We start from the raw sequence: 27,530 nt of genomic DNA on the forward strand, positions 1-27,530 counted from the left end.
ATGATGAAGGGGACCTTCTACAGGAGGTATGAAGTTAATGGTTAAAATGTTATTTACCAAAATACTGACAGCAAAGCTTTTTATTATTCTATGTGAACTATTTGAGTGCCAGTATGAATAAGGGCAGCATGATTATATTTGTTTTATGTCTGCTTCAGAGAAGTTGGTGAAGACACTCTCTCCTCTACTACACGTTGAGTTTATAAATATAATCAAAACTAAATTCAGAATTTGCATTAGAAAAGCTCATTTAGTTTGAATAATCATTGAAAATAACTTCACTAGGCACTGCATTTAGGAAGCATAAGGATGGTGTAGAATTCTTTTATGCATATTTTGGTTGTTTTTAAGAGCACAATCTTTGTTTTTCTCAAAGCTTTTGTCTCATAATAAAAATGCTTTGAGGTTAAGTGGCTAAAGGTGAGAACCCATTTTCAAATTATAATTGAAATGCATGGCATTTAAATAGTGATAGCCTCTCATCTGCTCTAGAATGTATTAAAATACTCAGTTGTCAACATGTAGCACTTCTCACTAGTTTTTAATGGGTATGTACCCAACTTTTACTCTTGTATTTCTGACAGACCATTCTGGAAGACTGAAAGGTAGACTGGGAGGTGCATTGTGGTCGAATCTTGGAGAATGTGGGTTTTCTTTAGATGGATTTAAGAAAATAAAATACAAGAAGCACATCTACTAAGTGCAAAGCATAGTGGTAGGACAATGCACTGTGTTTGAAATAGAGGCATAGAGAAAATAGACCTGATCCCCCCTCCTCCATCTAGTGGAGAAGACAGCTTGAAGGCTAAGGAAGAGTGGGGTCACTGCTACGTAGAATGAGTGTGAGCTGTGTGCTTTGGGATGGAGACAACAAATGCACTTTCCACAAGGAAACTGGGTAACAGTATGTGAAGAGGGGATTCACTGAAGAGTAGCTGTGGCTCATCACACAGTGTCCTGTCATTGTCAGAGGTGTCAAATGATGGACACATTTAATAGAATGATTTTATCTGAAAGTAAATTTGGAGCTGAAAATAAATGATGACTTCGGGAAAGTAATTAGAATGCACATCATTACCTTTTTAAAAAATTTGTTTTAAGTTTTATTTATTTTGAGAGAGAAAGAGAGCATGAGCAGGGGAAGGGGGAGAGAGACAAGGAGGGAGAGAATCCCAAACAGGTTCTGCACTGTCAGTGTGGAGCCCAATTCAGGGCTCAAACCCAAGAACCGTGAGATCATGACCTGAGCAGAAATCAGGAGTCAGATGCTTAACCAACTGAGCCACACAGGTAACTCACTCACCTTTTCAAATATTGGCATCTAACTATTCAACTTCTTCTTGGTCTAGGTTTTATTACACCTGAGCCTATGACAAAACTGTATTTCCCACCCCCAGCTGTATTCCCAGGTGGCCCAGCTTTTGTGAAAATCTTTAAGTGTCATAGTCTCCCAAGACCAGTCTAGACCAAATGTTGAGTATTCATTCACTCTTAGGAGAATAGAAAAACTAGCAATATGATTTTGAAGTACACAATTTTCATGGCAAGAGACAAACCCTGTGTCTTGGGAAAACGTTCTTTGATAACTGGGATAGAACATTATATTTACTAGATGTAATAAAAGTGAGTGTTGGTGTCCACTTGACCCAACTCTCCTCTGAATAACCCCTGTGGTTACCCTGTGTAGGGTCATATTCTCAGGAAGAGAAAGAATATGGAAGGTGGGAGGGAGATGGTGTGTGACATTCCGTTTCTACTTAACTAATATCTAGAAAAGGACAATGATTTTGTTCCATACCAGATGTTTTGGTAGCGTGAGCTGCAGCAGCATGAGGTTAACTGCAAAAAACACAGCAGCTGAACAAAGACTCGATGAATCAAAAGGGCAGATTGTGCATGTGAAGAAACTCTCCCAGGTGGTTACTTCCCCAGCCTGAACAAATTTTTTGGTAGAATCTTCAGTGAAAATGAACAGTTATTAATCTTAGATCTGGTATTTCCCTAAAGAATATTTTACTGAGATTCTCTATTCAAAACAATGCCATAAAGTCGTGTGTTCAGCCAAATTCTCAGCAGCAGTGAACAGACAATAGATCAAAAACACATTCTTATTCCTGAAAGTAGACCCTGTGGGTGTGTGAAGTTGCAAATTGATGGAAATGGCAGGACATCATAATAATTAAAAGCTATTTATCACAACCTTTCGTGTGGTCCTGAGCTGGGTGATATGCCAAGCGAGTTGGGTAAGATCTGTTCTCTGCCCTGTAAATTATGCATCTGTGAGGTAGACACAGAGGAAAACACCTGCACAGGTAGACACAAAGGGGTGATGCTTCCAGATTGCAGGACGAATGGACCCCATCTGGGTGAGACCAGAGGTTCATCCTACTCTGCAGCCTGTATCGTGTGTGTGTGTGTGTGTGTGTGTGTGTGTGTGTGTGTGTGTGTGTTGGGGCATTAAGTGAAGCTCTGTGGGAAGCTATGACTGACTTTCTAGAAGTAGGACTCAAGACTAGAGATTTCCCTACTCCAACTTACCCTCTTTTCCCTGCTTTATGCTTGTTTGGGCAACTCTGTATAGACTTTCTGATTCTATTTTTATATTTTAAATATGTTTTGTCTCTTAAACATTCAGTTTTGTTTTTAGATTTCAAGGTTTTTAGTTCATTTTATGTTTATTTTTATTTACCTTGAGTCTACCTCCCTTTAGTACCTCTCTTGATGTTAAAAATTAGGCTTGTGTTTCACATACCTAATACACTCCCTGAAACCGGAATGCCTGTGTTTTCATCTTGGCTGTACTACCTACTAGCTGGGTGAGCTGGGACAAAGTATTGGATTTTTCTGTGCTTCATTTGGACATTAATAGTACTGACTGGAAGAGATTTTGTGAGAGATTAAATGAGTTAATACAAGTCCAGGGCTTAGAATAGTGCTCAGAACTACTGAATAACAGGAGTTATTCATCATATGCACTTTACTATGTTGTAGATGACCAGCAGTGTTTCCCTTAAGTTTTCATTTTTATAGCCTTGAGGAGTTTTGCACTTTTTCTTTTACATGGTAGAACTTTATTTACCCTTTTTGGTAAACGTTTGTTTGTTTGTTTATTTATGAGAGAGAGTGGGGGAGGGGCAGAGAGAGGGAGAAAGAGAATCCCAAGCAGGCTCCACACTATCAGCACAGAGCCCAACCTGGGGCTCCATCTCATGAACCGTGAGACCATGACCTGAACTGAAATCAAGAGTTGGACACTTAACTGGGTGAGCCACCCAGGTGCCCCTATTTGCCTTTCTATGTGATAATGATAACAATTACATGTGGCATACATTTATATAAATAAACACATATTGATCCACTTCTAGCCCATTAATGTTTTTCCAGGGGCAGTGACCAGAACTATATTTAGTATTCTAGCCATAAACACATCACATTGTTTTTAAAAGATGGAACTCCTCCTGTCACATTGAAAATATTCTTTTTTGATGAGGCCCAATATTTTTATCTGCAGCGGCCAATTAGCTGATATCTTTGCTGACAGTTCTATAATGTTCTTGGATCTTATTTCACTCTATATTATAGAACTCATTACCATAAATATATATTATATACTACATGTATATTTAAATTTTTCTACAAATCTTCTCTCACCTTTGAAACATATTTGTTTTTATGCCCATCACAGAGACTGCAAAAATTACTTTGATCCTATTTACACGGATATTTTTAGAGACAAAATCTTCATTTCTCAGGTAAATATGGAAATTTATTTTTCAGTAAAAAAAGAAGGCCAGTACTAGCATCAAGCTCAGGAAATTGACCAAACTTTTTGTCCTTTATTATTTTAGCTTCATTTGTTTTTTAGCTTCATATTGTGAAAATAACATGGTGTTAGATGTTTATAAAATCATTTTTCCCCTCTCTGAAACTATTGACTCTCCACACTTTTCTCATATAGAATGTTGTGTTCAAGATCTTACCTGCAGAGGAGAGATTGGCTGTAGGCTTGGTTCTGCTGTTGCATATTTTGCCATCTTGTTGGAATGGAAGTGAGATGCCGAGAACTTCACATCATTTACAGCGTAGGGGCAGCCAATAATTAACATTGTGGCCCTTCTTTCACATAGAGGCTCTTTATAATGATAGTTTCTCTAAATTTTTGGGCGGAGATGGATATATAGGTGGAACAGGGTTCCATCTAACCTACCAACTTGGATCTAGGTTATTTTACTGCAAAAGTGGTGAGAACTGGAAACTATCTGGGTCATCCCTGACAATTGACTATCCAACCCCACCACAAATGTGCTTGAGGATGACAAACCTGACATGTTTCCAAATAGCGCATCCTATTTTTAGCCCATTATAGTTAAGTAAAATTCTGATTCTCTGTAACTTCCAAGGAATGTATCTGTAGTTACCTTTACCTGTTTACCTCAAAAGACAGGGATGCTACTGAACTCTGTGTTAAAATGTGAAGTTAAAAAAAATCAACTTGAATTTCCTGCTGCCTTTTATATAAAACTGCTCAGTGTTTCGCATTCTTAAAGGCAACATTTTTAGTTTTCAATATTTTGTTGCTTGAGGGCACCTGGGTTGCTCATTTGGTTGAGCATCTCTTTAAAAAAATTTTTTTAATGTTTATTTATTTTTGAGAGAGAGAGAGAGAGAGAGTGAACGAGTGGGGGGAGGGGCAGAGAGCAGGAGATACAGAATCTGAAGCATGCTCCAGGCTCCAAGCTGTCAGCCCAGAGCCCAGTGCAGGGCTCAGACTCAGGAATGCTAAGATCATGACCTGAGCTGAAGTCAGATGCTTAACCAACTGAGCCACCCAGGTGCCCCATCCAGCCCCTGACTCTTGATTTAGCTCAGGTCATGATCTCCTGGTTCGTGGGTTTGAGCCCCACAATTGGCTCTGTGTTGATAGCACAGAGCCTGCTTGGGATTCTGTCTCCCTCTATCTTTTGCCCACCACCCCCACTTCTCACCCCCTTGCTTACTCTCTATCTCACTCTCTCAAAACAACAACAACAACAACTCATTATTTTGTTGTCTGTAAAGTTTGTAAATAAGAGGAAAAAATGAAAGAAGAATTTCAAACCACACACTTGGATTCTGCTATTTTCTAGGTGTGAAGTCAGGGGGGATAGTTACTATAACTTTCAAAGACTCAGCTATTGCATCAGCAAGATGGTTCTAGGGGCACCTTCCTCATTCATATAATATACTTACACCACTTTCTATCACATATTATATTTATGTTCCATGGAACAAGTAGCTCATCTTTATTTCTCCTATGGCATCCAAACCAGTGACTGGCCTCTTCTAGATATTCACTAAGTACTTGCTGAGTAAATGAATGAATTTCATACAAAGAGGGTGGCTCCAGTAAGTCTCCTGTCAACAAGGTGTATAAATGTACTATATCTATTCTTTTCAGTTTCTATTTTTGATATATTTCAAAATGTGCTTAGTCCCAATCAGTACTGACACATTAAATCATTACTAGAAACAATTATTAAAGAACTTATATTAGAAGATGAGCCGTTATAAGAGTTATTTGGAGTGGTAAGAAATGACTTTCCGAAAATATTTGCTTGTCAAAAAATCTAAAGTTTAGAGGAGAACAGAGGACTCTTACTGTTTTTAAAATTTTCCATTTTATTTCATGAGCTTCTGACCTTTGAGTTTTTGCAATGAGGATTATTGCATTTGTAATAAAGAACATTGTAACAAAAGTCTCCAGAGATCCATGTATTCAGATGGAACCTCCTAAAATGCAATATAGCTTAAGGATTAAAATTATTTAAAAAATATATAGATGAAGAATTAGAGTTGGAAATAAGTAGATCTGTGGGTAATGTCTCCTTAAGAATGTCTTATTTTCTTTAAGTTGGGAAATGATGGTCATTTGGGTCTTTGTCCTTAATGATATCAGGGACTCTAATTTAGGGTAAGACTACAGTGACTTTGCAGAAACAGCTTGGTTGAAGGAGTGAATCACTTAGTAGACCATAAAGAAGTGTTCTAGGTTTCCAAATAAGTTTCCAAAGGATGGTTATTTATCTGGTTGGTGAGTCAGAGAACTAAAAAGGCAAATACTTTGGACAGGTCTTGAGTAAGACAGGGAACAGATCAGAACTGAAGAAAATATATCTAATGACCAAGACAATAGAAAGCATGTGTTTTATAATTTTCTTTCTTTTTTGGGGCGCCTGGGTGGCGCAGTCGGTTAAGCGTCCGACTTCAGCCAGGTCACGATCTCGCGCTCCGTGAGTTCGAGCCCCGCGTCAGGCTCTGGGCTGATGGCTCAGAGCCTGGAGCCTGTTTCCGATTCTGTGTCTCCCTCTCTCTCTGCCCCTCCCCCGTTCATGCTCTGTCTCTCTCTGTCCCAAAAATAAATAAACGTTGAAAAAAAAAAATTAAAAAAAAAATTTTTCTTTCTTTTTTATTTTCTTCTTTATTGTTCCTTAATGTTTAGAAAATTCTTTTGAAATATCAGCATGTTTTAGTTATGCTATGAGGAAAAATAGGAAATAAGATTTTGTGTATGTCTTAAAGGACATAATCATAACCTTGAAGATAAGGTGTGGCTTTGAGGATAAATACAGTGAGGAAAACCCTAAAGGAAAGGTGGAATTAATGGGGTGAAGGGACAGAGTCACTGCAGAGCAGCTCCCCAGCAGGGATTCCTTTCTCTTAGCTCACCTTGAGAAAACTGAGGGAATCCAGTAACATTTTATCTAGGAAAAGTGTTTTGATTACATCAACCCATTCATTCTATTGGATATCCAAAGATTTCATTTTAAATCACTTATGAAGGAGAGATCTGAGTTGAAGTTCCCTTCTGCCTTATATTCCAACAAAGTAGGCCTTGGTTGCCATTCACTGATTAGAAAATATTTACTCAATTCCTATTTTATTCTAGTCAATATATTCGGCACAAGGATATATATAAAATGCCACCTTCTAAGACTCTCCAGTCCTTGGACTAGGTTCCCCTTGTCGGTCTTTCCTGGTTTCATTTCCCATTTCATCTCTCTTGGATTCCATATCTCATCTTTCTTGCCAGTATCCTTAACTTATTTTTGTTATTGTCTTCCTAAGTTTGTATCTTCACAAAACCTCAATCCTGGAAGAATTTGCTGGAGGAAAAATAATTTACCTGTACAGATTGATGCCACTATAACTTAAAAAATCTCCCATTTCTGTGGGGCACTCGGCACTTTTGTTTCCTGAGTTGGCTTTTTTGAATTCTCTGCTATGGCAATGTCAACCATTTCCATTTTTCTTAAACCTCTAGTCTTGCATTCTAATACTGTCATCTGTGCATCTAATACTGTGCATCTCCCACCCAGAGAAGAAAATTGGAAGCTTCATAACTGGCTACCTTTCTTATCCAAAATAGACAAGAAAGAACAAATGTTTAAAATTAGTTTTGCATCCAGATTCTGCCACTTCCTGGGTGAACTTAATTGTCATGAGGCACAATTATGTCACCTGAATAGCCCTCACTAGATGATGACAATTCCCTTCTTCCCCTCCTCCTCTTAATTTCCCTTTCCTCCTTAATTTTTTTTTCTTCTCTCTTCCTTCTAACATTCTGTCTTCCTTTCTTCCTCTTATAGAGGAAGATATATTAAAGTTAAACCTTTCATTTCAACTCTAGTTTCCATCTTTTCTGCCCCTTCAGGGACCTTGCTTTATCCTTCTTCTTCTCCCTTCAACATCTTCTTTATTAACTCCTTTCATTAAGCATTTAAATATGTGTAAGCCATTCTTCCTAAAAGCAACATACGCTTTTCTTAGACCCTTCAGCACTTCTCCAGTGGTCAAAGTCTCTGTCTCTTTCTTTTGTTATTTTTGAGGTGTATTTTCTGACTGTCTCTGCTTGACAGTAGAGAATATTTCTGTTGTGTTTGTAGTGTGTGGACCTTGGACTAAGCATCTCTCATTCCCTCCTCAACTCTTTGGTGTCCACCTTCTTCCACTGAACCTGCCTTTACCAATGCCTCTAGTGACTCGAGTTGTAAAACACAATGGACTAGCCTTTTTTCCTTTTTTCTTGTTTTTGATAATATGGAAGATGTACATTTATACAACGTATGTTTTTTTTTTAATATAATTTATTGTCAAATCGTCTTACATACAACACCCAGCGCTCATCCCAACAAGTGCCCTCCTCAATGCCCATCACACTTTTCCCCTCTCCCCTACCTCCCCATCCACCCTCAGTTTGTTCTCTGTATTTAAGAGTCTCTTGTGGTTTGCCTCCCTCTCTGTTTGAAACTTTTTTTCCAACCTACCCTTCCCCCATGGACTTCTGTTAAGTTTCTCAAGATCCACATATGAGTAAAAATATATGATATCTGTCCTCTGACTGACTTATTTCACTCAGCATAATACCTTCCAGTTCCATCCACATTGTTTCAAATGGCATGATTTTATTCTTTCTCAACAATGGACTAGTCTTAATATCAACCTTATTTATCATTTCAGTAGTAGGCCTACTGGTACTCCCTTCTTTTAATACAGCTTTTATTTCTTGCTATCAATGAAACCACTCTGTCCCAACTTTTTCTTTCACCTTCTTGTCATTTTTTTTTTTCTCTGATTACTTTTTGGGATTCCATTTCTTTGTTTACTTATTAAGTGTTGTCCTTTTTCAGCTCTAGGTTAGTCCTCTTATTTTCTCAGTCTCTGCTCTTTCTCTTAATGGTTTAGCCACTTTCAAGGCTATGCTCTTTACTTCCATTTTATCTCTTGGATTCTGACCCCTGCTTGCTGTAGGCCTTCAGAAGACACAGTCATCATAGGATCCATATGTTCACAAAACAACCCAGCAACTCCTGTCTGAGGTCTCCTCCTCATCCTGAGATCTCTAGTCAGAAACCTATCACCTTTGACCCTCTGTCTCTTGCACCTCCTATATCAAGTCAATCACCAAATTGTTAAGTCTACCTCCCAAATATATCTGTAGTATGTTCATTTTCCCCATCCCTACAGCCATTGCCATAATCAGATCAACATAATCTCTACCCTAGTTTGCCCAAGTGGATATTGAGGCTGTAAGTACTTCCTTGGTTTATAGTGGCAGCGGTTCTTAATTCTAGAAGGGATGCCTAAATATATCCTTGGCACTTAAGGAACCCCAAAAACTAATTGTTGCCTTGTGGTTTGGAGAGAAAAGTATACAAATGGAAGGAAGCTACTTTAATGATACTGAGAATTATTTTACAAAGCAGAGATTTTTAAGAGAAGGCTGAATATTTTACCAATTGTGATGAAGAAGACAATAATTGATTACAAAATTTGATAAGGGATCTGCTTTCACTGAGGATTTAAAAAAAAAATCAGCCATCTTTGAATGGAGTGGCTACAGCAAATTGTCCAGGGGGTTAATTTTGAGCTGTGACCAGAAGAGTAGATTACATTTCCTTAGGACAGGCTAGAAAACCAATGAGCGTAGGAAAAAAGAAATCAGTGTGGGACAGAGGAATGATAAAATTAGTTTTGAATGGGTGGAGATAAGGTTTGTGTGTACAAATGGCCAGCTATGGAGTCTGGAGGCATTGGTGAGACTGGCCTCTGCAGGGCCTCAGAGAATACTAATCTGAATTTTTCTTAAAGGTGGGGGGAAACTGGCTGCAACCTAAGCAGAGAAATAGTAATACCAACATTGTGATTTAAAGAAGGACCATGGGCCATAGTGTGGAGGATGGGTAAAAATGGAGAATGCAGGGAGGACATTTTGGTAACTCTTGTGGTAATCCAGGTGACAAAGATAGGAAATGGAAACACTCATTTTAAATGGTGAACTCACTGAACAGAATGACCACAATCTGTTCCACTCTTCCTACTTCACTGTGCTCTGCTTTCAAGTGTTTGCTATTATAAAAAAAGTGAACCTGGACATGCATGACTTTATATTTTGTATTATTTTCTTAGAACAAATTGTTAGAAGTAAAACTAGTAGTTAATGGGTATGGATGGTTTTAGATTCATTGATGTAAGTTTGTGATGTGTCTTTGAAGTATCTCTTCTGTAAATATTTTGAATACATTTTCCTCCCTTTTTCTTTGAAGAGCACACTTTAAGGAAACTGAAGACATACTCTTTTCTCCCTGACATATTCTTTTAAATTTGATAATCATTGATACTTTTTTCTCCTTTTTTCTTTTCTTCTAAATTATTTTAACGTTTAATTATTTTTGAAAGAGAGAGAGAGAGAAAGAGTGTGAGTGGGGGAGGGGCAGAGAGAGACACACACACAGAATCTGAAGCAGGCTCCAGGCTTCAAAGCTGTCAGTGCAGAGACCTATGTGGGGCTCGAACTCACAAACTGCGAGATCATGACCTGAGCTGAAGTCAGATGCTTAACTGACTGAGCCACCCGGCACCCCTCATTATTTATTAAAAAAAAAATGTTTATTTATTTTTGAGAGAGAGAGAGAGCAAGGAGGGGAGGGGCAGAGAGAAAGAGGGAGACAGAATCCCAAACAGGCTCTGCATTGTCAGTGCAGAGTTGGCCCTGGGGCTTGAACCCACCAACTGTAAGATCACAACCTGAGCGGAAACCAAGAATCAGACGCTTAACTGACTGAGCCACTCAGGTGCCTCTCCCATTATTTCTCACAGAGGTTAAAATTTGATGAGATTTGTTTTTGGTTTGCTTTCTTTTTCTTGCACCCCATCATTAATGAAGTCAGAGTGTTTGGTAAATGCATTCGTGATTATACCTCAGACTCTAGCCAGTATACAGGAGACAAAACAATGATTTTTAAAGTATTGATATTAAAAAAGTAGCTGTTAGAGAAAATTGAAAGTAAATGAATAAAATCAGTGATATTTAGAATCTAAATAACACTGGTTAATACATTGAAGGGAAACTTATTAGGTCAAATTAGGGTCTAAATTTAATGCTTGGCACAATCCCTTTAGATTAAGCCTCTTTTAGTTAATTTGATCAAGCCACTGGGTTGAAATGCAAAATGACAAACTTTTATTAAGCCATAAAACAACTTTCAAAAGCAACAATTGTGATGAGAGAAACATGAATTATGAAAATTCTTGTAATATGAAAACTTCTTTGAGGCCAGTCCCATGTATGAGACAAAGGAGTCCTCTAATGGAATGACAGCAGAAACATTTCTGAAGTGGGAAAAGCCTCTCTGTTGGGAATGTCAAATCAAGTCAGGATCAACCTACTGTAGTGGAATTTTGAGACTGTCTAAGCTAAGCATGAATTGGATTTGCATATTTATGTCATGTGATCAAAATTAAATTGTGTATCTGTGCTTGTGCTCCCGGTTCTTCCAACCTGCCTTACCTCACCTCTCTCTATCTTCAGCGTATGTATCCCTTCTTCTTTTTAAGCTTGGCCTAGTTTCCCTGGCTGTGTGGAGACTGTTTATAAAATATTCTGCCTATTTAATAGTAGTAGTACTATAGAGTCCAGGCATGAGTATATTCTCGGAACCCTCCCCGAGAATTCTCCGACTGCTTGGCATACCCTCACCTCTCTGAGAAGTTCCCCTAGTTTATTGTTCAGAATCTAGAGCTGTTCAGATAAAGGATTAGGGCCTGACTCAGTGAGAGCCATCTCCCAAGAGCCAGGGGCCCCGGATACCCAGGAGGTATCTTTCCCACTGACAACCCCAGTAATGCAGAGTGCCTAGGGAATAATAATAAGGATTAATGTCTGTTTCAGTGCTTACTACATACATCAGGCACTGCTTGTCCAACATAATGGTGCAACCAGGAGATCTGTAAATTGGAACTATATTGCTGAATGTCTGACAGATCAAGAAAATTTTCTAAACAAGTTGGTAAACAGGTGCTGATAAGAGTCACTTAAGGCTCCCCCAACCCTCCTAACTTCTGTAGCTAGCCTACTATTCCTCTTGGGCTTTTGGAACTTTCATGATCCATCAGCTAAAGAGTTAACATCTCACCCTGCAGGGGCCCTCTAGAACCAGCAATGACGCTTCCCAGCATCCCAGCAATGATGCAGGGGTATTCTGGAGGTGTTCATTAAGGATGCATTAAGTATTTGTAATCTGGAGTCAATGTCTGGGTTCAAACCTTAGCTTTACCAATTATGAGAAATGTGATTTTGAGCTAGTTAATTAGTATTCCTTTGACTCAGTTGATAATATATTTATTGCAAGGGGTTGTTTTGAGACTAAATGAATTAATACATGCAAAACATTTAGAAGAGATGTGACATATAGTAGGTACAATAAAAGTATTTTTTATTTTTTATTAGCTGTAATAACAGTTAGATGTTTTGACCATCATGTCTCAGGACCACATTAAATACCAACGTTAAGGAAGAGATACGCCGTCACCGCTGCTCTCATTGTGCTGGGGGCCTCCAGAACTGCATATTCTGAGCAGCATTCCGGTCTTTTTGAGACCTGGCTGTGTAGTAGTTGAGAAACTTTCTTTTCTTCTTTACTTCCTACCTTATACTTTGAATTAATTGCCAACATTTAAAAAGCATAAAATTTCACAGGTGACTCTTATTAAAATGAACTTTCTCTAAATGGGCGTCTCTGGCATTTGGGAAGCAGAATGGCATTTTGGCAATCAGAAGATGTGTTTGTAAACTACATCTCTCACTCCCTCTTGAGGCCTTGGCAAATTATTCTGGGTCTCACTTTTCTCATTTGTAAAATGGAGATTCTATTACTGTGAGGGTTATGCTGAGAAATGTGCCTGACAAAGGGCTCGATTTCAGCACACTGCTATTCAATTGCAGGTTACAGTTTAAAGCTGAAGGAAATCTTAAAGTCTATCTCATTTGATTTCTTCTATCTGTATATAAGGGATACCTAATGGGTCAACTAACACAAATGTTAGTCTGCTCAATTTTCTTTCATATTTACATACCTGACCAAGTATTTCCTTGTCTAAACAAGACTTCTTAGTAAAGCTGGTCATGTATTTACAGAAACATTTACCAAAAGTACAATTATATGATGTATATTTCTGGCAATGCAATTTTAGAAATGTTGAATACGTACAATAAAGTCAGGATATCACTGTCAGAATTCTTTCACAAGTGTATTGGAAAATATGTAAATAAAATGATAAACTGCTAGGAAAAATTAAACTTGTATATCTCACAATAAGTATCACATCATTCAAATATAAAATTGTCTGGAGTAGAGGGGACCACAATTTTCTAAGATGTGAAATTTTATTTTATTTTATTTTATTTTATTTTATTTTATTTTAATTTATTTTTTAAAAAATGTTTATTTATTTTTGAGAGAGCGCAAGTGGAGGAGGGACAGAGGATCCGAAGCAGGCTCCCCGCCGACAGCAGGGAGCCCCATGTGGGGGAACTCATGAACCTAGAGATCAGGACATGAGCTGAAGTCGGATGATGCTCAACCAACTGATCCACCCAGGCGCCCCTAAGATGTGAAATTTTAAAATGGCAAAAAAGATTGTATCCTATGAAATATACCTTTTAAAACGTAGTAACAATAATAACAATGTGTCCTGGTTACATATAAACACCAACAGGTTGAATTCTGTTTTCTTCTTTTAGCTTTTGGAGGCTGAACTGGTCTTATTGACAAATGTGTACAGCTGTTCCCCAGATAACTTGCTCCCAGATACAGAATCTTTCAGAATCTGCTCTTCAAAAAGACAATAGCTCAAAAGATTTTAGACTATAGTTTTTGACCCTGACCCTGCCACTTATTTCTCCCTTCACACTACAATGAGGAGTTTGTAAAAAAAAAAAAAAAACATAAAAAATACTAATGTCTGCTTTTTTTTCTTATTTTTTTTTTTAATGTTAGCTTTCATGTCCTGGGACTGCAGGGGTGATTCTGCCCACTGTTGGCGCAGAGATGCCCGAGCTCTTCCCCCTTCAGGCCCTGCTTCACTGCCCAGCTCCTTGCTGGGAATAGCCCTTGACAGGTCTATTGAAGAATTCTGTCAAGGATTAGAACTTGATTGTAAAAGTGAAGTTATTTTGTTTTAAAATATTTTTCTTTACATTTTCCCAAGCTATAAAACTGTTTTGAGTATAACATTTGTTCTACCCATAGAAACTAATACGTACAAATGCAACTGCGTTTTTTATTTTATTTTTTATATTTTAATTTACTTTTGAAGTAAAGTAAATATTGATGCAGTAAGGCTGAGGGTAAGAGAAAAGAAAGAATAGAATCTAATTCCTCGGGTACTTGTGCTTTTGGTCAAAAGGTTAGAGATCCAAAAAAAGATAGAAATCATAAAAAGAGGATTTTACGCTTAAATGGGTTTAGGCATGGATAATATAAAATATCCCAGAGTAAAAAATAAAGATTAAAATCTTGACTAGTTGGACAAGATCCCAATTTATTTAATTATATTTCTGTACCAGGTATAAAAGGAGTACAGAATATCCAGCCTGTAAACAGAATATTGGGCTTGTTAATTTTGAATTATTCAAGTGACAGAAGTGACAAAATTTACCTCATTATAAAAGTCTCTTACATTCACTTTAAAACTTAACTATCCAGTCACCATGCTTTCCTGACATCCAGATTTAGTTGTGTGCACAATCTGTTATCTGGTTTTTGTTTATTAATTATTACAGGACACGAGAGATGAAGGTAATGAGACTGAAGCCAACAGGATGAGTAAATTAAGAAGAACAAGAAAGAAAGTTACTAAACAACATCTATTTTCAACTGAAGTAGGAGAAATGGATATATCCAACTCAAAAGGTAACTTAGTTACTCTTATCCCTCAGGAATATGATGTCAATTGCAATCTCTATTTAGTTCTCCTTTTTACAAAACCTTTTCTTTTCATCGAAGGGAGAAACAAAAACAAAGAAATGAAATTTAGTTCTACATAGGCAACACAAAAGATAGCAAATATAAGGGTATAATGAAACTATATAAAAATAACCAATCAAAATATTTAGAATGTAAAGGGAGCAGAACTAGGTTGATAGTGGGGCAAAAAGAAGACAACAGAGAGAACATATGCATAAGCAGGGAAGCACATTTCTGCTCTGAGATTGATTGCAAAGATCATTGCCAAGGATTTGGGAGGCCACGATAAAGATGTGGAACAAGTTTTCATACCACATGCTGGAATTTCAACCAAACTCAATAGATCGGAAACAGTGCTGAAACTAGGAGTTAATCTGGGCAAGAGATGCAATCCAGGAACAGTGGTGTTCCAAGGCAGGGGCACAGGGATGGCTGGTACATGGTAACAATAAAAAGCAAGCAGGGTGCTCATCGATTTTATTATTGCTTTAAAATTTTCTGCAGACCATGTGCCCCCTTATGGCCTGCAACCGGTGCAGACCTTTCCCCTTGCCCCTCATTTGGTATGTCACTGCCCAGGAATAAATTATTTTCTCAAAGATTCCTCTCCATATCATGTTAAAAGACGGTTGAAAACCAAGGCAGTGTGTGTCTTAACATTTTTTCTTTATTATTAAAGAAAGGATCAGATACCAAATGGTGTGCCACAAGTTGGGGGATATGAGCAAACCAGTTGTGGGACCTGGCTCTGCAGACTCTCATCTGCCACAAGATGACAAGGACTCTGAGAATCAGACAACAGTGATAAAACCCTCCCGCCTCAAAACATCAGCCAGTGCTCCTTGTAGCGAATTTAACACAAACTCCAGCCATTCTGGTAAGGACTGGGAAACAAACTCACGTGTCATTCTAGCCACTGCCCCCAAATTTGTATTTGAAATAGAGACAATGTGGCCTTGATTGAGGAACGCTAGTCTCGGAGTCATCGAAGAATTTATATACCTATCATTTATAAAAGACCTTATAGTTTTCTTTAACCACTAGGCTGCTCATCAAGAAAATGGCGGGGTTGCAATGGATGATCTTTCTAGTCTTTTTTTTTAAAGTGAAATTCTTTTATTTTAAGTTTCTGGCTTATTAATAGCTATAGAAGTATTTTGGTCTATCTGTGTATGGGTTAAAAATCTCTGGGATCCAAGTGACAGAAACTAGTTAAAATGAAATATTGGGGCGCCTGGGTGGCTCAGTCGGTTGAGTGTCCGACTTTGGCTCAGGTCATGATCTCACGGTCTGTGAGTTCGAGCCCGCGTTGGACTCTGTGCTGACAGCTTAGAGCCTGGAGCCTGCTTCAGATTCTGTGTCTCCTTCTCTCTCTGTCCCTCCCCCTACCTCATGCTCCGTCTCTCTCTGTCTCTGAAAAATGAATAATCCTTAAACAAATTTAAAAAAGTGAAATATTTATTCCATAAGGGAATCCCTGATAAGAGGGTTGAACAAACAAGGTTTGAAAAGACAGAAATATGACAGGGTGTGAAGTTAGGTTTCCACCGTCGTTACTGACACCAATTGCAAGTTTGAGAATTCCCCAAGACTAATCCTAGTTTTGATAATTTGCTATAAGGACTCACAGAACTCATTGAAAACTATTATACTCAAGAATACAGTGAAAGAATACAGATTAAAATCAGCCAAGGGAAGAGACCCAGCAGGGGGAGTCCAGGAAAGTTCGAAGCATGGTGCCTCCACTTGTCTTCTCCCAGTGGAGTCATGGACAGAACCACTCTTCTGACAATGATGTGTGACAATATGCATGGAGTATTGCCAACCAGGGAAGCTTACCTGAGTCTTGGTCTCCAGAGTCTTTACAGGAGCTCCATAGCGGGGTTCCATGTGGCAGACCTCAGTCTCCAGCTTCTCTGGGGGGGTCAAGCTGATACAACATGACTCAAAGCTCCCATGAAAAATGACATTATTAGATTTTCTAGTGTGGCCCAGAGATCACAAACAAAGACACTCTCGTTAGGCAGGGTGTTCCAAAGTCTTAGAGATTATCTTCCAGGAGCCAAGGGTAAGGAGGTCTCCTTTGGTAAGGTTAAATTCTTTACTACACACAGGTCCTAAGGAGGAACTAGAGCCTGAGAAGTGAATGCTATCAGGACTCCATATGTATTAGTTTTCCATTGCCACCATAATGGATTACCACACATTTAGTAACTTAAAAGAATACAATTCATTACCTTATAGTTCTGTATGCCAGAAGTCAGGGTTGTCTCAACTGGTTTCTCTGATTCAGATTTTGCAAGGTTGAAGTCAAGGTGTTGTCCATCTGGATTCTTATCCAGCGATTCTAGGGAGTTCATTCAGATGGTTGGGAGAATCCATTTCCTTGGGGTTGTAGGATTGAGGTTTATGTTTCCTTGCTGGCTGTCACCTGGAGTGGCCCTTGCCTTCTGGAAGCCTCTGTGTGGTCCTGTGTCTCGGGACTAAGACAATCAGTCAAATCCTTCTCACGTTTGGAACCTCTCCAAATTCTCCTTCTTCTACATCTCTTTTCTCCTTACAGCTGGAGAAAGTTCTCTGCTTTTAAGAACTCACTTGGATAATCCAAGACAATATCCCAATTTTAAGGTTTATAGCCTTAATTGCCTGCAGTTTAACATATTCTTTAGGTTTCAGGACTTAGGATGTGAACATATTTGTGAGGCAGCTCTGCCCACCGTGGCATTTCTCATCTCTGCATTTCTTTGTGCGTTGGCTTTGTGAGTTTCTCCATGAAATGCAGGTGAGCGCTGACAGTCTAGCCTCAGGAACTATTGATGCTAATGCCATAGGGGCCAGGTAAATAATACAAATGAGTAAGGTGGGCTTGTATAAAGAAACAGTGATGATGGCTGTGAGGAACTAGAGCAGAGGTTGACACACTGTGGCCCACAGGACAAATTCAGCCTGCTGGCCATGTTTTGTAAGTAAGGTTTATGTATTGTCTATGGCTGCTTTTGTGCTACGGCGGCATAGTTGAGTGGTTACGAGAGCAGATACCATACGGTCTGCCAAGCTGCAAATATTTACTCTTTGGCCCTTTACAGAAAGCATTTGCCAACCCATGGATTAGAGGATCTGTGCCCCATTTCAGGCCACCTCAGAGCTCCAGCCAGTGGTTGCTATGGAGAAATAATTACCCAGTGGTACCAAATTTAATTTCTTCAAAAGAAGCTTGAACTGAAGATTTTTCTACGCAATTTTCAGATTTTCAAGTGTCAACTATTTTAAATGTTTCCAAACACTGTGAGACAACCAGTGAGAAAACATCTGCTAGCCACATTGGCTCTTCCATGAACAGTTTGTGACCCTTGTTTCATATAGTCTCAGCCATAAAATTGAGATGAAATTTACCATTTCTTAGTCTTACATCAAAAAAATCTGTGGAAGGAATTTGTGTCATGAGCTCTCTTTGCACCAACCGACTATGACTAGGATTATGGGTATCATTATTAACTCAGTTTGGTTCATTCAGAAGTTCCCTCTTTGGCCCCAGGCTAGATTAATTTTTTTATAGGCCCAGAGCACCAAAAAGTTTATAGCTTGCAACAAACCACCATTACAGAATTTAAAGATATGTATGAAAAATCCATCCCCCAATAAATGCTAGAAATTTTAACATGGTGTTTTCTTCTCTGTGATACCACCCTGACTCTAAAAAAAGTTTTTTTTTTTTAAGTTTATTTATTTATTCTGAGAGAGAGAGAGGGCACACACAAGCAGTGGGAGGGGCAGAGAGAGAGAGAGGGAGAGAGAGAAATCCCAAGCAGACTGTACTGACAGTGCATATAGCCTGATGCCTGGGGCTCGAACTCATGAGCCTATGAGATCATAACCTGAGCTGAGATCAAGAGGCCAACACTTAACTGCTTAACTGACTGAGTCACCCATGTGCCCCACCACTCTGACTTAAAAAAATATATTTTTTTCAAAGAAGGCCCCCCCTCCGGACTTTTTTTTTTTTTATTGTTTTTGTTTTTGTTGCTGCTTTGTACTTGGTTATTCTGCCACCTGGGCTGACATGACACTTCTGGAGAGTGGGGTCACATTTGCTCTAAGAGGGTGTCTGTCAGAGAAGCCATGTGGAGGAAGGAGGGCAGGCCCTGGGAACGGAGTGTGGCACATCATCCAAGGCATATTCCATAAGCTAAATGTGTTGCACAGTACTCTTTGGTGCACTTTTCCCTTTTTAAATTGACATTTCTGAAAGCTCAAACACCTATTCAATCTGCCTTTTATAAGTGACCACAGCTTGTTCTCTATAGCTGAAATATGTCCTCATCGTCACTGAACACAGACAACATTTCTCCAAGGCATTTTAGTTGCCATAGAGCTTTGAGGTTTTATTTTAATTTTAATTTTTTTTGTAGTGTTGTCTTATCTCCCCCCCCCACCCCCCCCCCCCCCCCCGCCAAACACTCACAGCAGGAAAACTTCCTCTGTAAAAGCAGATTGATTTAATTTATTAGTCCTCTGAGGGGATAGGAAAGGAGAACATCTCCCAGGAACCATACTGCAAGAAAAACAAATGAGTCCCCGAACTAGCAATTATCTGCCTGCTATTCATCATGTACATCTGGGAAGTCCTGACCAAAAGGTTTAATTGTAACTAACAAGTATGATCTATTTGAAGAAGAGAAATTCAGACAACGATACAGTAAGATTAGTTGATTCCTTGAAAATGAAATTAGATTGCATAGAATTCTCATATTTGATGGAAGAATTAAACTTTTAAATTAAAAAAAAAGATATCAAATTACCAAAACATGTGATGCCAATTTCTACTTCTTAATTAGATGAGGTCAAATCATGCAGGGTTTATTAATTAATTAATTTATTCACACACCCCTTTATGAAAGGATTAAAGGAGTGGTCATTGAGCATCTCTGATATGCTCGTACTGCTGCAGGTACCGGGGATACAGCAGCAAGTAAAGTGTTCTCCTGGAACTGACATGCAAGTGGGGAAAGACAGAAAGTAAACATGTGATTATACAATATGGTGGGTAGTGATAGGGACTCAAGAAAATGGAAATGAGATGATATATTGTTAGGGGTTGAATTGTGTCTGCCCCAAATTCGTGGGTGGTTGGAATCCTATCCCCTCATACCTCACATTGTAACTGTATTTGGAGATAGGTTTTTAAAAGGAGTAATGAATGTTACTCTTCTTATGAGAAGAGAAGATTAGGACACCCACAGAGGGAAGATCATGTGAAGACAGCCATTTACGAGCCAACGAGGGAGGGCTCTCAGAAGAGACCAACTCTGGTGACACTTCGAACTTAGACTTCTACCCTCTGGAAGTGTAAGAAAATAAATTTGTACGTAAGTCGCCTGGTCTGTGGAATTTGTCTTGGCACCCCTAGCAAATGAATACATCTACTTATTGTCCAGCCACAGGTCAACTTGGCAATCTTTGAATGAATCAGGGGTTAGACCTGTCCGCACTGTGATCAGATCTCATAGAATTATTACTCCAGATGATTATATTTTGTTTATTTTCAGCACTTTTAACCATGGTAAAGTATACCACCTTTGCACTCAATGGCATATGTATTGTCTATCGTTCCCCCATTCAATAATATAAAGCTGTATGAGGGCAGGGCTTTTTCTGGCTTCTTCCTAGATATATGTCCAATGAATAATAATAATAAATAAATAATACATGGTAACTAAACAACATATTTTGAGTGGATACATACTTTTCTTATTTTAAAAGAATGCATATTTATTGTAGAAATGTTAGAAGCTACAGGTAAGACAAAGAACTAATAAGATTGCCTGTGATTATATTACGGATGAACCAATAAAATGACCTTCCTCCTTTGATAGGAGATGAATACTGATTTTTTTATGTTGTTAAAATATTTATAGCTTATATATTAATTGCTTATTATTTTTAGAATACTGCTTGTCTGAAATTTTCCATATTTTATAATTTTTTAATGTTTATTCATTTTTCAGAGAGAGAGAGAGAGAGAGAGAGAGCAGGGGAGGGGCAGAGGGAGAGGGAGACAGAATCTGAAGCAGGCTCCAGGTGTCAGCACAGAGCCCAATGCAGGCCTCCAACTCACAAACTGTGACATCATGACCTAAGCTGAGGTCAGCCCTTAACTGGCCCCAGAAGTTTTCCATATTTTAAAATGCTTATCAGTTTTATTTTCTGTAAAGAGAATTGTTCAACCTGGGCAGAACACCCAATACTTCAGGATAGGTTGGGAAGACAGCAACTGCTAATTTAGCATGAAACATTGTAATTGCTACAGCTTAATTGTTTGTGTTAAATGGAAGGTAGTTATAAAGCCTCAGGAGTCTCAGAGTAGCCAAATGTATCAGTGACAGGACATTATCTCTAATATATTTGTAGAGGTGGAACCAGTAATTTGTTTTCCTCATGCTTCACATACTTAAAATCTGCTTAATCTGTGTTTTTAAACTGTCAATCTTTATGCCTATTTTTAAAGCCAATTATATATCAAAAAAGGATATTCAGGTATCACGTTAAAATTATAGCTGCTCAACATCAGTGATGTGACAGATTGATGAGTATTCAGATTCAGACATGATCATGGTACCATTACTAGGGTTAGAGTAATTGTGTTCACTTTATGCGTTTCAGAAGCACTTATATGATGCTTAATGTCTGCCAGGGATTGTTAAATAACTTGTTTAATCGTCACAGCAAGCCTATGAAGAGGGTAATATTGCATCAGTGAGAGAGCCCAGGAACAGAGAGGATAAAAAAAGTGTCTAGGGCACAGGCAGGATTCCGAGGGAGGCAGATAGGCTTCAGTGTGTGTGTTGAATCATCACGGTCCGCTACCTCTCCTCAAAGTTTGGACAGTAGCTGACATGTATGATGTGTATTATGTGCCAGATCCTTTAGATCTATGTGCTTTATATATATTCATTCACTTTATGGTAACAAGTCACCAACTGGGAGTTAAGAGGTCTGGTTTCTAGTTTCAATTTCAGCACTGGACTGAGAGCATGATTTGGACTACCTTACTGTACCTCTCTGGGACTCAAGCTAGACAGTTAGTTGAATTAGGTGATTTATCTCCAAACTCTCTTCTAGCTCTGAAGTTTTAGAATTTGCAGTCTACCTTAAATGCCTTGAAAATATATACATACCTACCTTCACACGCACACACACATAGACACACACACACGCACATTTGGGGTTAGGTTTCTGGTTTTAAAATTGAATACTCTAGATTTTTCCTCTCTCACACACTCATCCTTGAAGAACCCTTTTGTTTGCTCACTCACACTGATTTTAAAATTTAAATCTGACAGTGACATGTAGATGTCTTAGATTTAGATGCCATTATAAAATCCTTTTGGCAAACAAAACAAGAAACACAAAATGGAAACCCGCAGAAAATACACAAAAACCAAACACTTTTGCCTTTAATCATACAGGAACTTCTAATGAAGGCATTACTAGTTAGTTCAAGAAGTTCAGTCTTTTCAGTGATAGTCATCTATATGCAGACTTGTGTGGTGCCTTATTCACATAAGGTTATCTTTCACCTACCCCCAAGTGCTAAACAGTCTCTAAGGCTGTTTAGAGACCATGTTCTTGGGAATATGGTAAAGGCAGGGAAAGAAGGGTAAGATCCCCAATTCTAAGCCAATAACAGTATATGAGTATATGAGTATATGATGCTTTTGTTAACAATCATGGTGACGAAGCCACTACTGTGTAGCTCTCTTTTGCTTTTCAGTTCATCGTGATCTAACTACTTAGGGCCATTCTCTATTTTACAGATAACACCAGAGATGGCACTCAGCTTCCGACCACACCCCATATCTCCTCTAGAATGAAGCACATTAAGCAAGAAATGGTCAAAAATCACCTACAGTTTGTGCGATTTGAAGCAACAGACCTCCATGGTGTGTCCAGATCTAAGAGTATCCCTGCACACTTTTTCCAAGTGAGTTTTACAGGTGGAGTTAAGATTAAATGTAATTTCATGACCATGAGCAAGCAAATGGTCCTAACTAATCTTTCTTATTTTCTTGTAATCTATACAGTAATTAAAGCTGAAAACCAATAATTTATTTTCTTTCTTGCTTGTCCCTCCCCAAACACATTATTGCTCCCTAAGGAGCTGAACATATACTTTCAAGGCCCAAGCAGCAATTCCTTTACCCGATAGAAATACAAAACTAATTAAGACTGGTAATTTTAGTTTTTCTGCTTTGAATAGTTTCCCTCTATAGAATTATCTTTTCTCTCTTGCTGCAATTATGAAGATTATATTTTGTTTGACATGAGAAAATTGCAACAGAAGACCCAAGAGCAAATATCAAATGAAAAAAAAAGATTAAAAAGTAAGAATTTGCTAGATAAAAAGAACATCCCTTTCAGCTTCTAATTCTGATAAGAAAATACCTTATTGTTGTTGGATGACTTAATGAATATGATTAAATTCTTGAAAATAGTGATATTAAGAAATATTGTAGTTTTGGATATGTTTTGAGACTTTTTGAGGTTTTTTTTCCAGTTTATGTCATGTATTTTTTTAATGACTGATTTATTGCATCACTGAAACATTTCTTAGAAGGAAGGGATGTTAGTCAGTATTACATATGAAAGTGTAAAAGTTAAGCATCCTTGAAGTTTATTTTTAAGAGATATCTTACTTTCATCACTTTAATATTAAATTGTAATTTTATCATTTGTTTTATTTTGGGAAAAACTGAGCATCCCAAAAACACTTTTTTTTTTTTACAAGAATTCCAACAGGTTCAAATTTGTTTCTTAAAAATTTTCAACATCACTCATCATCAGGGCAATGCAAGTCAAAACCACAATGAGATATAATCTCACACCTGTCAGAATGGCTGGTACCCAAAAGACAGTAAATAACAAGTGTTAAAAAAAAAAAAAGAAATAACAAGTGTTGGCAAGAATGTGGAGAAAAGGGAGCCCTTGTGCACAGTTGACGGGAATGTAAATTGGTGCAACCACTGTGGAAAACCACAGTATAGAGATTCCTTAAAATATTAAAAGTAGAAATGCCATAGCATTCAGTAATTCCACTACTGGCTATTTACCCTCCAAAAATGAAAATACAAATTTGGAAAGACATATTACCGCTACGTTTATTGTAGCATTATTTACAATAGCTAAGATACAGAAACAATCTAAGTGTCCATTGATAAATGAATAAAGATGTGGAACACATATACAGTGGAATATTTCTCAGCCACCAAAAGGATGAGATCTTGCCACTTGTGACAACATAGATGGATCTAGAGGGTATTATGCTAAGTGAAATAAGTCAGATAAAGAAAGAAATACCATATGATTCCATCTACATGTGGAATCTCAAAAAAAGAAAACAAAGGAGCAAACAAACAAACAAGCTGAAACGGATTCATTGAGAACAAACTGATAGTTGCCAGGGAGTATGGGGTAGGGGATGGGTGAAATAGGTGAAGGCAATGACAAAGTACAAAACTTCCAGTTATAAATACGCCATGCGGATGAAAAGTGCAGCAAAGGGAATATAGTCAATAATATTGTGATAACGTCGTATGGTGACAGATGGTGGACTTTGGTGGACTTTGTTGTGATCCAAATTTCAGTTATTATAGAGATTTAAGCTATTTTGCAAGAATTAGTATTGAATTCCTGGTGATCTATATTGGGGTGTGAAGTTGTTCTAGTGCCTTATATATATACAAGGTAACTTAATTTGTGGTCATGAACATGACATGTTTGTATATATTTATATATTTCCCCCTACTAATAGAGTAGTTTGAATCAGAATGTCCAAAAACGAAAAAAGAAAATGATAGTGTTAACAAAGATTGCTCGGAAAAATACAGATTAAATCGTTTGAAGAATACAGTGTGACTTTTTACTATTCTTTAAATTTGTGAAGGCCTAGTGGAATGAAATGGTAACAAGCTGTTCTTTATTGTTCACAATCAAGTGAGTACAAACAGATTTAAATTGCAGGAACTCTCGGAAGTCTCATGAGTAAAATAATATTACCCCTCATGTTAGATACATACAAAATGACAGATTTTCAAACGAAGAAATTGAAAACTAGGGAAATAATATTATTTCTTACAGTAAAAATTCAAATGAAAGGATTTTATATTAAAGTACTCTAAAATTCCACAATATGTATGTGTGTATACAGGTCCTTGAGGGAGTTGAAAAATTAAGCATGCACTGAATAACTGAATAGTGCTTGACTTTCTCTACTTTATTACTGGCAAAAGCAGATTTGGATCAGCTAAGCCAAATGGCATTTGAAAACATGTGTATAGATGGTGGAAAGTGAAGAAGACAGTGGCTTAAGGTCAAAGGCAGAAGAGGGACCAGTAGATTGCCTCTACTAGCTTTGGCCCCTTTTTGCTACCCATGCTCTTTGGGATTGGAGGTAATATAAGAAACAATTTGGCTCACAGAATGTTAGTATGTTTTATTAACCTCATGATGCACACTGACATTATGGGAACCAGACTTTATATTTAGCTTTCTCTGCCATCAGTGTAACCTTCAACACACGAAGCCTTGTTATACTGCTATGACACTATTTCTAGAAATTGTTTTATGTGTCTGCTCAACTTTATAACCTCATCATGTCCCTGTTGTCTGGCACATAGCAAAAGTTAAATAAATGACCAAATCTATTGACCCCAAGAGGTATATAGCTAGAAAGTGTCTTAGCAATCATCTAGTCTAACACTTTTGTTTCACAGACATGGAAGCTGATAGCACATAGTCCAGTGATTTGCCTAACTTCGCATAGGTAATTGGTGAAAGACCTCGGGCTAGAAGTCAGATTTGGTAGCATCCAGTTCATGGCTGACTTGAAGGCTATAACATTTTGGAACTCTAGCTCACAGGCAAAGTTTCTGGGACTGTGAGGCTGCGAGGCAGTCATTCTTAGTGGGCTATAAAAATGACTGAAGACAGAAGTGCAGCTTTCAGTAGACCCGGTTCCTCTGGTGTTAGGATGTCTGTCATGTGTGTCCTAGAATAGGATAATTGTCATGTGTGTCCTAGGATTGACCCATACTAGTCTCTCTGGGAAGAACTGAGGATTCTCAGTTAACTGTGTGGATTACAATAGAATAAGCCAAAATAAAACCTTATCTGAAGTATTAGCAACTATGCCATAAAATAAAAAGTGCTTTGAAAAGGGCTAGGTTATAATCATTTCAAATAATTTCATAAGGCTTTACCTTTGTTGTTTGTGATAGACATTTTATCATTGTACCTTTTATTTAGGACTGCTACTTTCAGATCCAAGAACATATAAAGCCTTGAAGGCTAAAAAGGTTAACAGTTGCTTATAAAAGTAACTTTGGGGGGTTATTTTTAAAATATTTGAAATTTACTTGATACTAAGCTAATGTTACCCAGCAGACATTAGACACATTTTTTTTTTCCTCATCAGCAGTGTCTCACCCCCACCTCCACCCTTTTGTTTGTTTTCAAGTTTCAAAACCTGATTGCTGTGTCTACTTTCTTTAGGAAAAAGTGATCCATGGCGTTTGCATGCCTCGAGGTTATCTTGAATTGATACCGAATCCTAAGGACGACGAAGTGGATCACATAAGAGCAACATGTTTTAATAGTGACATAGTTCTGATGCCAGAGCTCTCAACCTTTCGAGTGTTGCCATGGGCTGAGAGAACGGCAAGAGTGATATGTGACACATTCACTGTGACCGGTGAACCTCTTCTGACTTCCCCAAGGTACATTGCCAAGAGGCAACTGAGCCAGCTACAAGATTCTGGCTTTTCCTTGCTCTCTGCCTTCATCTATGATTTTTGCATTTTTGCCGTGCCTGAAATTATCAATTCAAAGACCATATCTTTTCCTGCTTCAACGTTGCTAAATAATCATGACCAGCCTTTCATACAGGAACTCGTTGATGGTTTGTATCACACAGGAGCCAATGTTGAGAGCTTTTCCTCCTCTACCAGGCCTGGTCAGATGGAAATCTGTTTTTTGCCCGAATTTGGCATCAGTGCAGCTGATAATGCATTTACCCTTAGAACAGGGGTCAAAGAAGTGGCAAGGAAATATAACTACATCGCCAGCTTTTTCATTGAGACTGGATTCTGCAATTCAGGAATTTTGTCTCACAGTCTCTGGGATGTCGATGGGAAGGAAAACATGTTCTGCAGCAGTTCTGGGATTGAGGAGCTCACGATCACTGGGAAAAAATGGCTGGCAGGACTCTTGAAGCATTCCGCTGCTCTCAGCTGCTTGATGGCTCCCGCTGTTAGCTGCCGAAAGCGTTATTCTAAGGAGAGTAAAGACCTCAAGGACAGTGTGCCTACAACGTGGGGATACAATGATAACAGCTGTGCTTTTAATATCAAGTGTCATGGTGAGAAAGGCACCCGGATAGAGAACAAACTGGGCTCAGCCACTGCGAATCCTTACCTGGTGTTGGCTGCTACTGTTGCTGCAGGCTTGGATGGACTTCAAAGCAGCGATGGTGTCCTGGTTGGTCCAGATGACAGCACGGACCTCTATCAGTCAAAACCTTCCGAGATTCCTTTGAAACTGGAAGATGCTCTTGTGGCACTGGAGGAAGATCAATGCCTGAGACAGGCTCTCGGGGAAACTTTTATTCGCTATTTTGTTGCCATGAAAAAATATGAGTTGGAAAATGAAGAAACAGATGCAGAGAGAAATAAATTCTTAGAATATTTTATTTAG

At 38.2% G+C, this 27,530-nt stretch overlaps 1 protein-coding gene across 1 annotated transcript; it reads left to right on the top strand.

Moving 5' to 3' along the window:
- Window positions 1-27,530, top strand: LGSN (lengsin, lens protein with glutamine synthetase domain). Its single transcript, XM_047101548.1, has 6 exons — window positions 1-26; window positions 3,686-3,752; window positions 14,600-14,729; window positions 15,463-15,660; window positions 22,598-22,764; window positions 26,331-27,530. The coding sequence occupies exons 1-6, from the start codon at window positions 1-3 to the stop codon at window positions 27,528-27,530; spliced, it is 1,788 nt and encodes a 595-aa protein (XP_046957504.1).

This window comes from Lynx rufus, unplaced genomic scaffold (genome assembly GCF_022079265.1).
Source record: "Lynx rufus isolate CCGP_SWC_20201006 ecotype Redwood Valley unplaced genomic scaffold, mLynRuf1.p SCAF_6, whole genome shotgun sequence".
In the NCBI taxonomy this organism is placed as follows: Eukaryota; Metazoa; Chordata; class Mammalia; order Carnivora; family Felidae; genus Lynx; species Lynx rufus.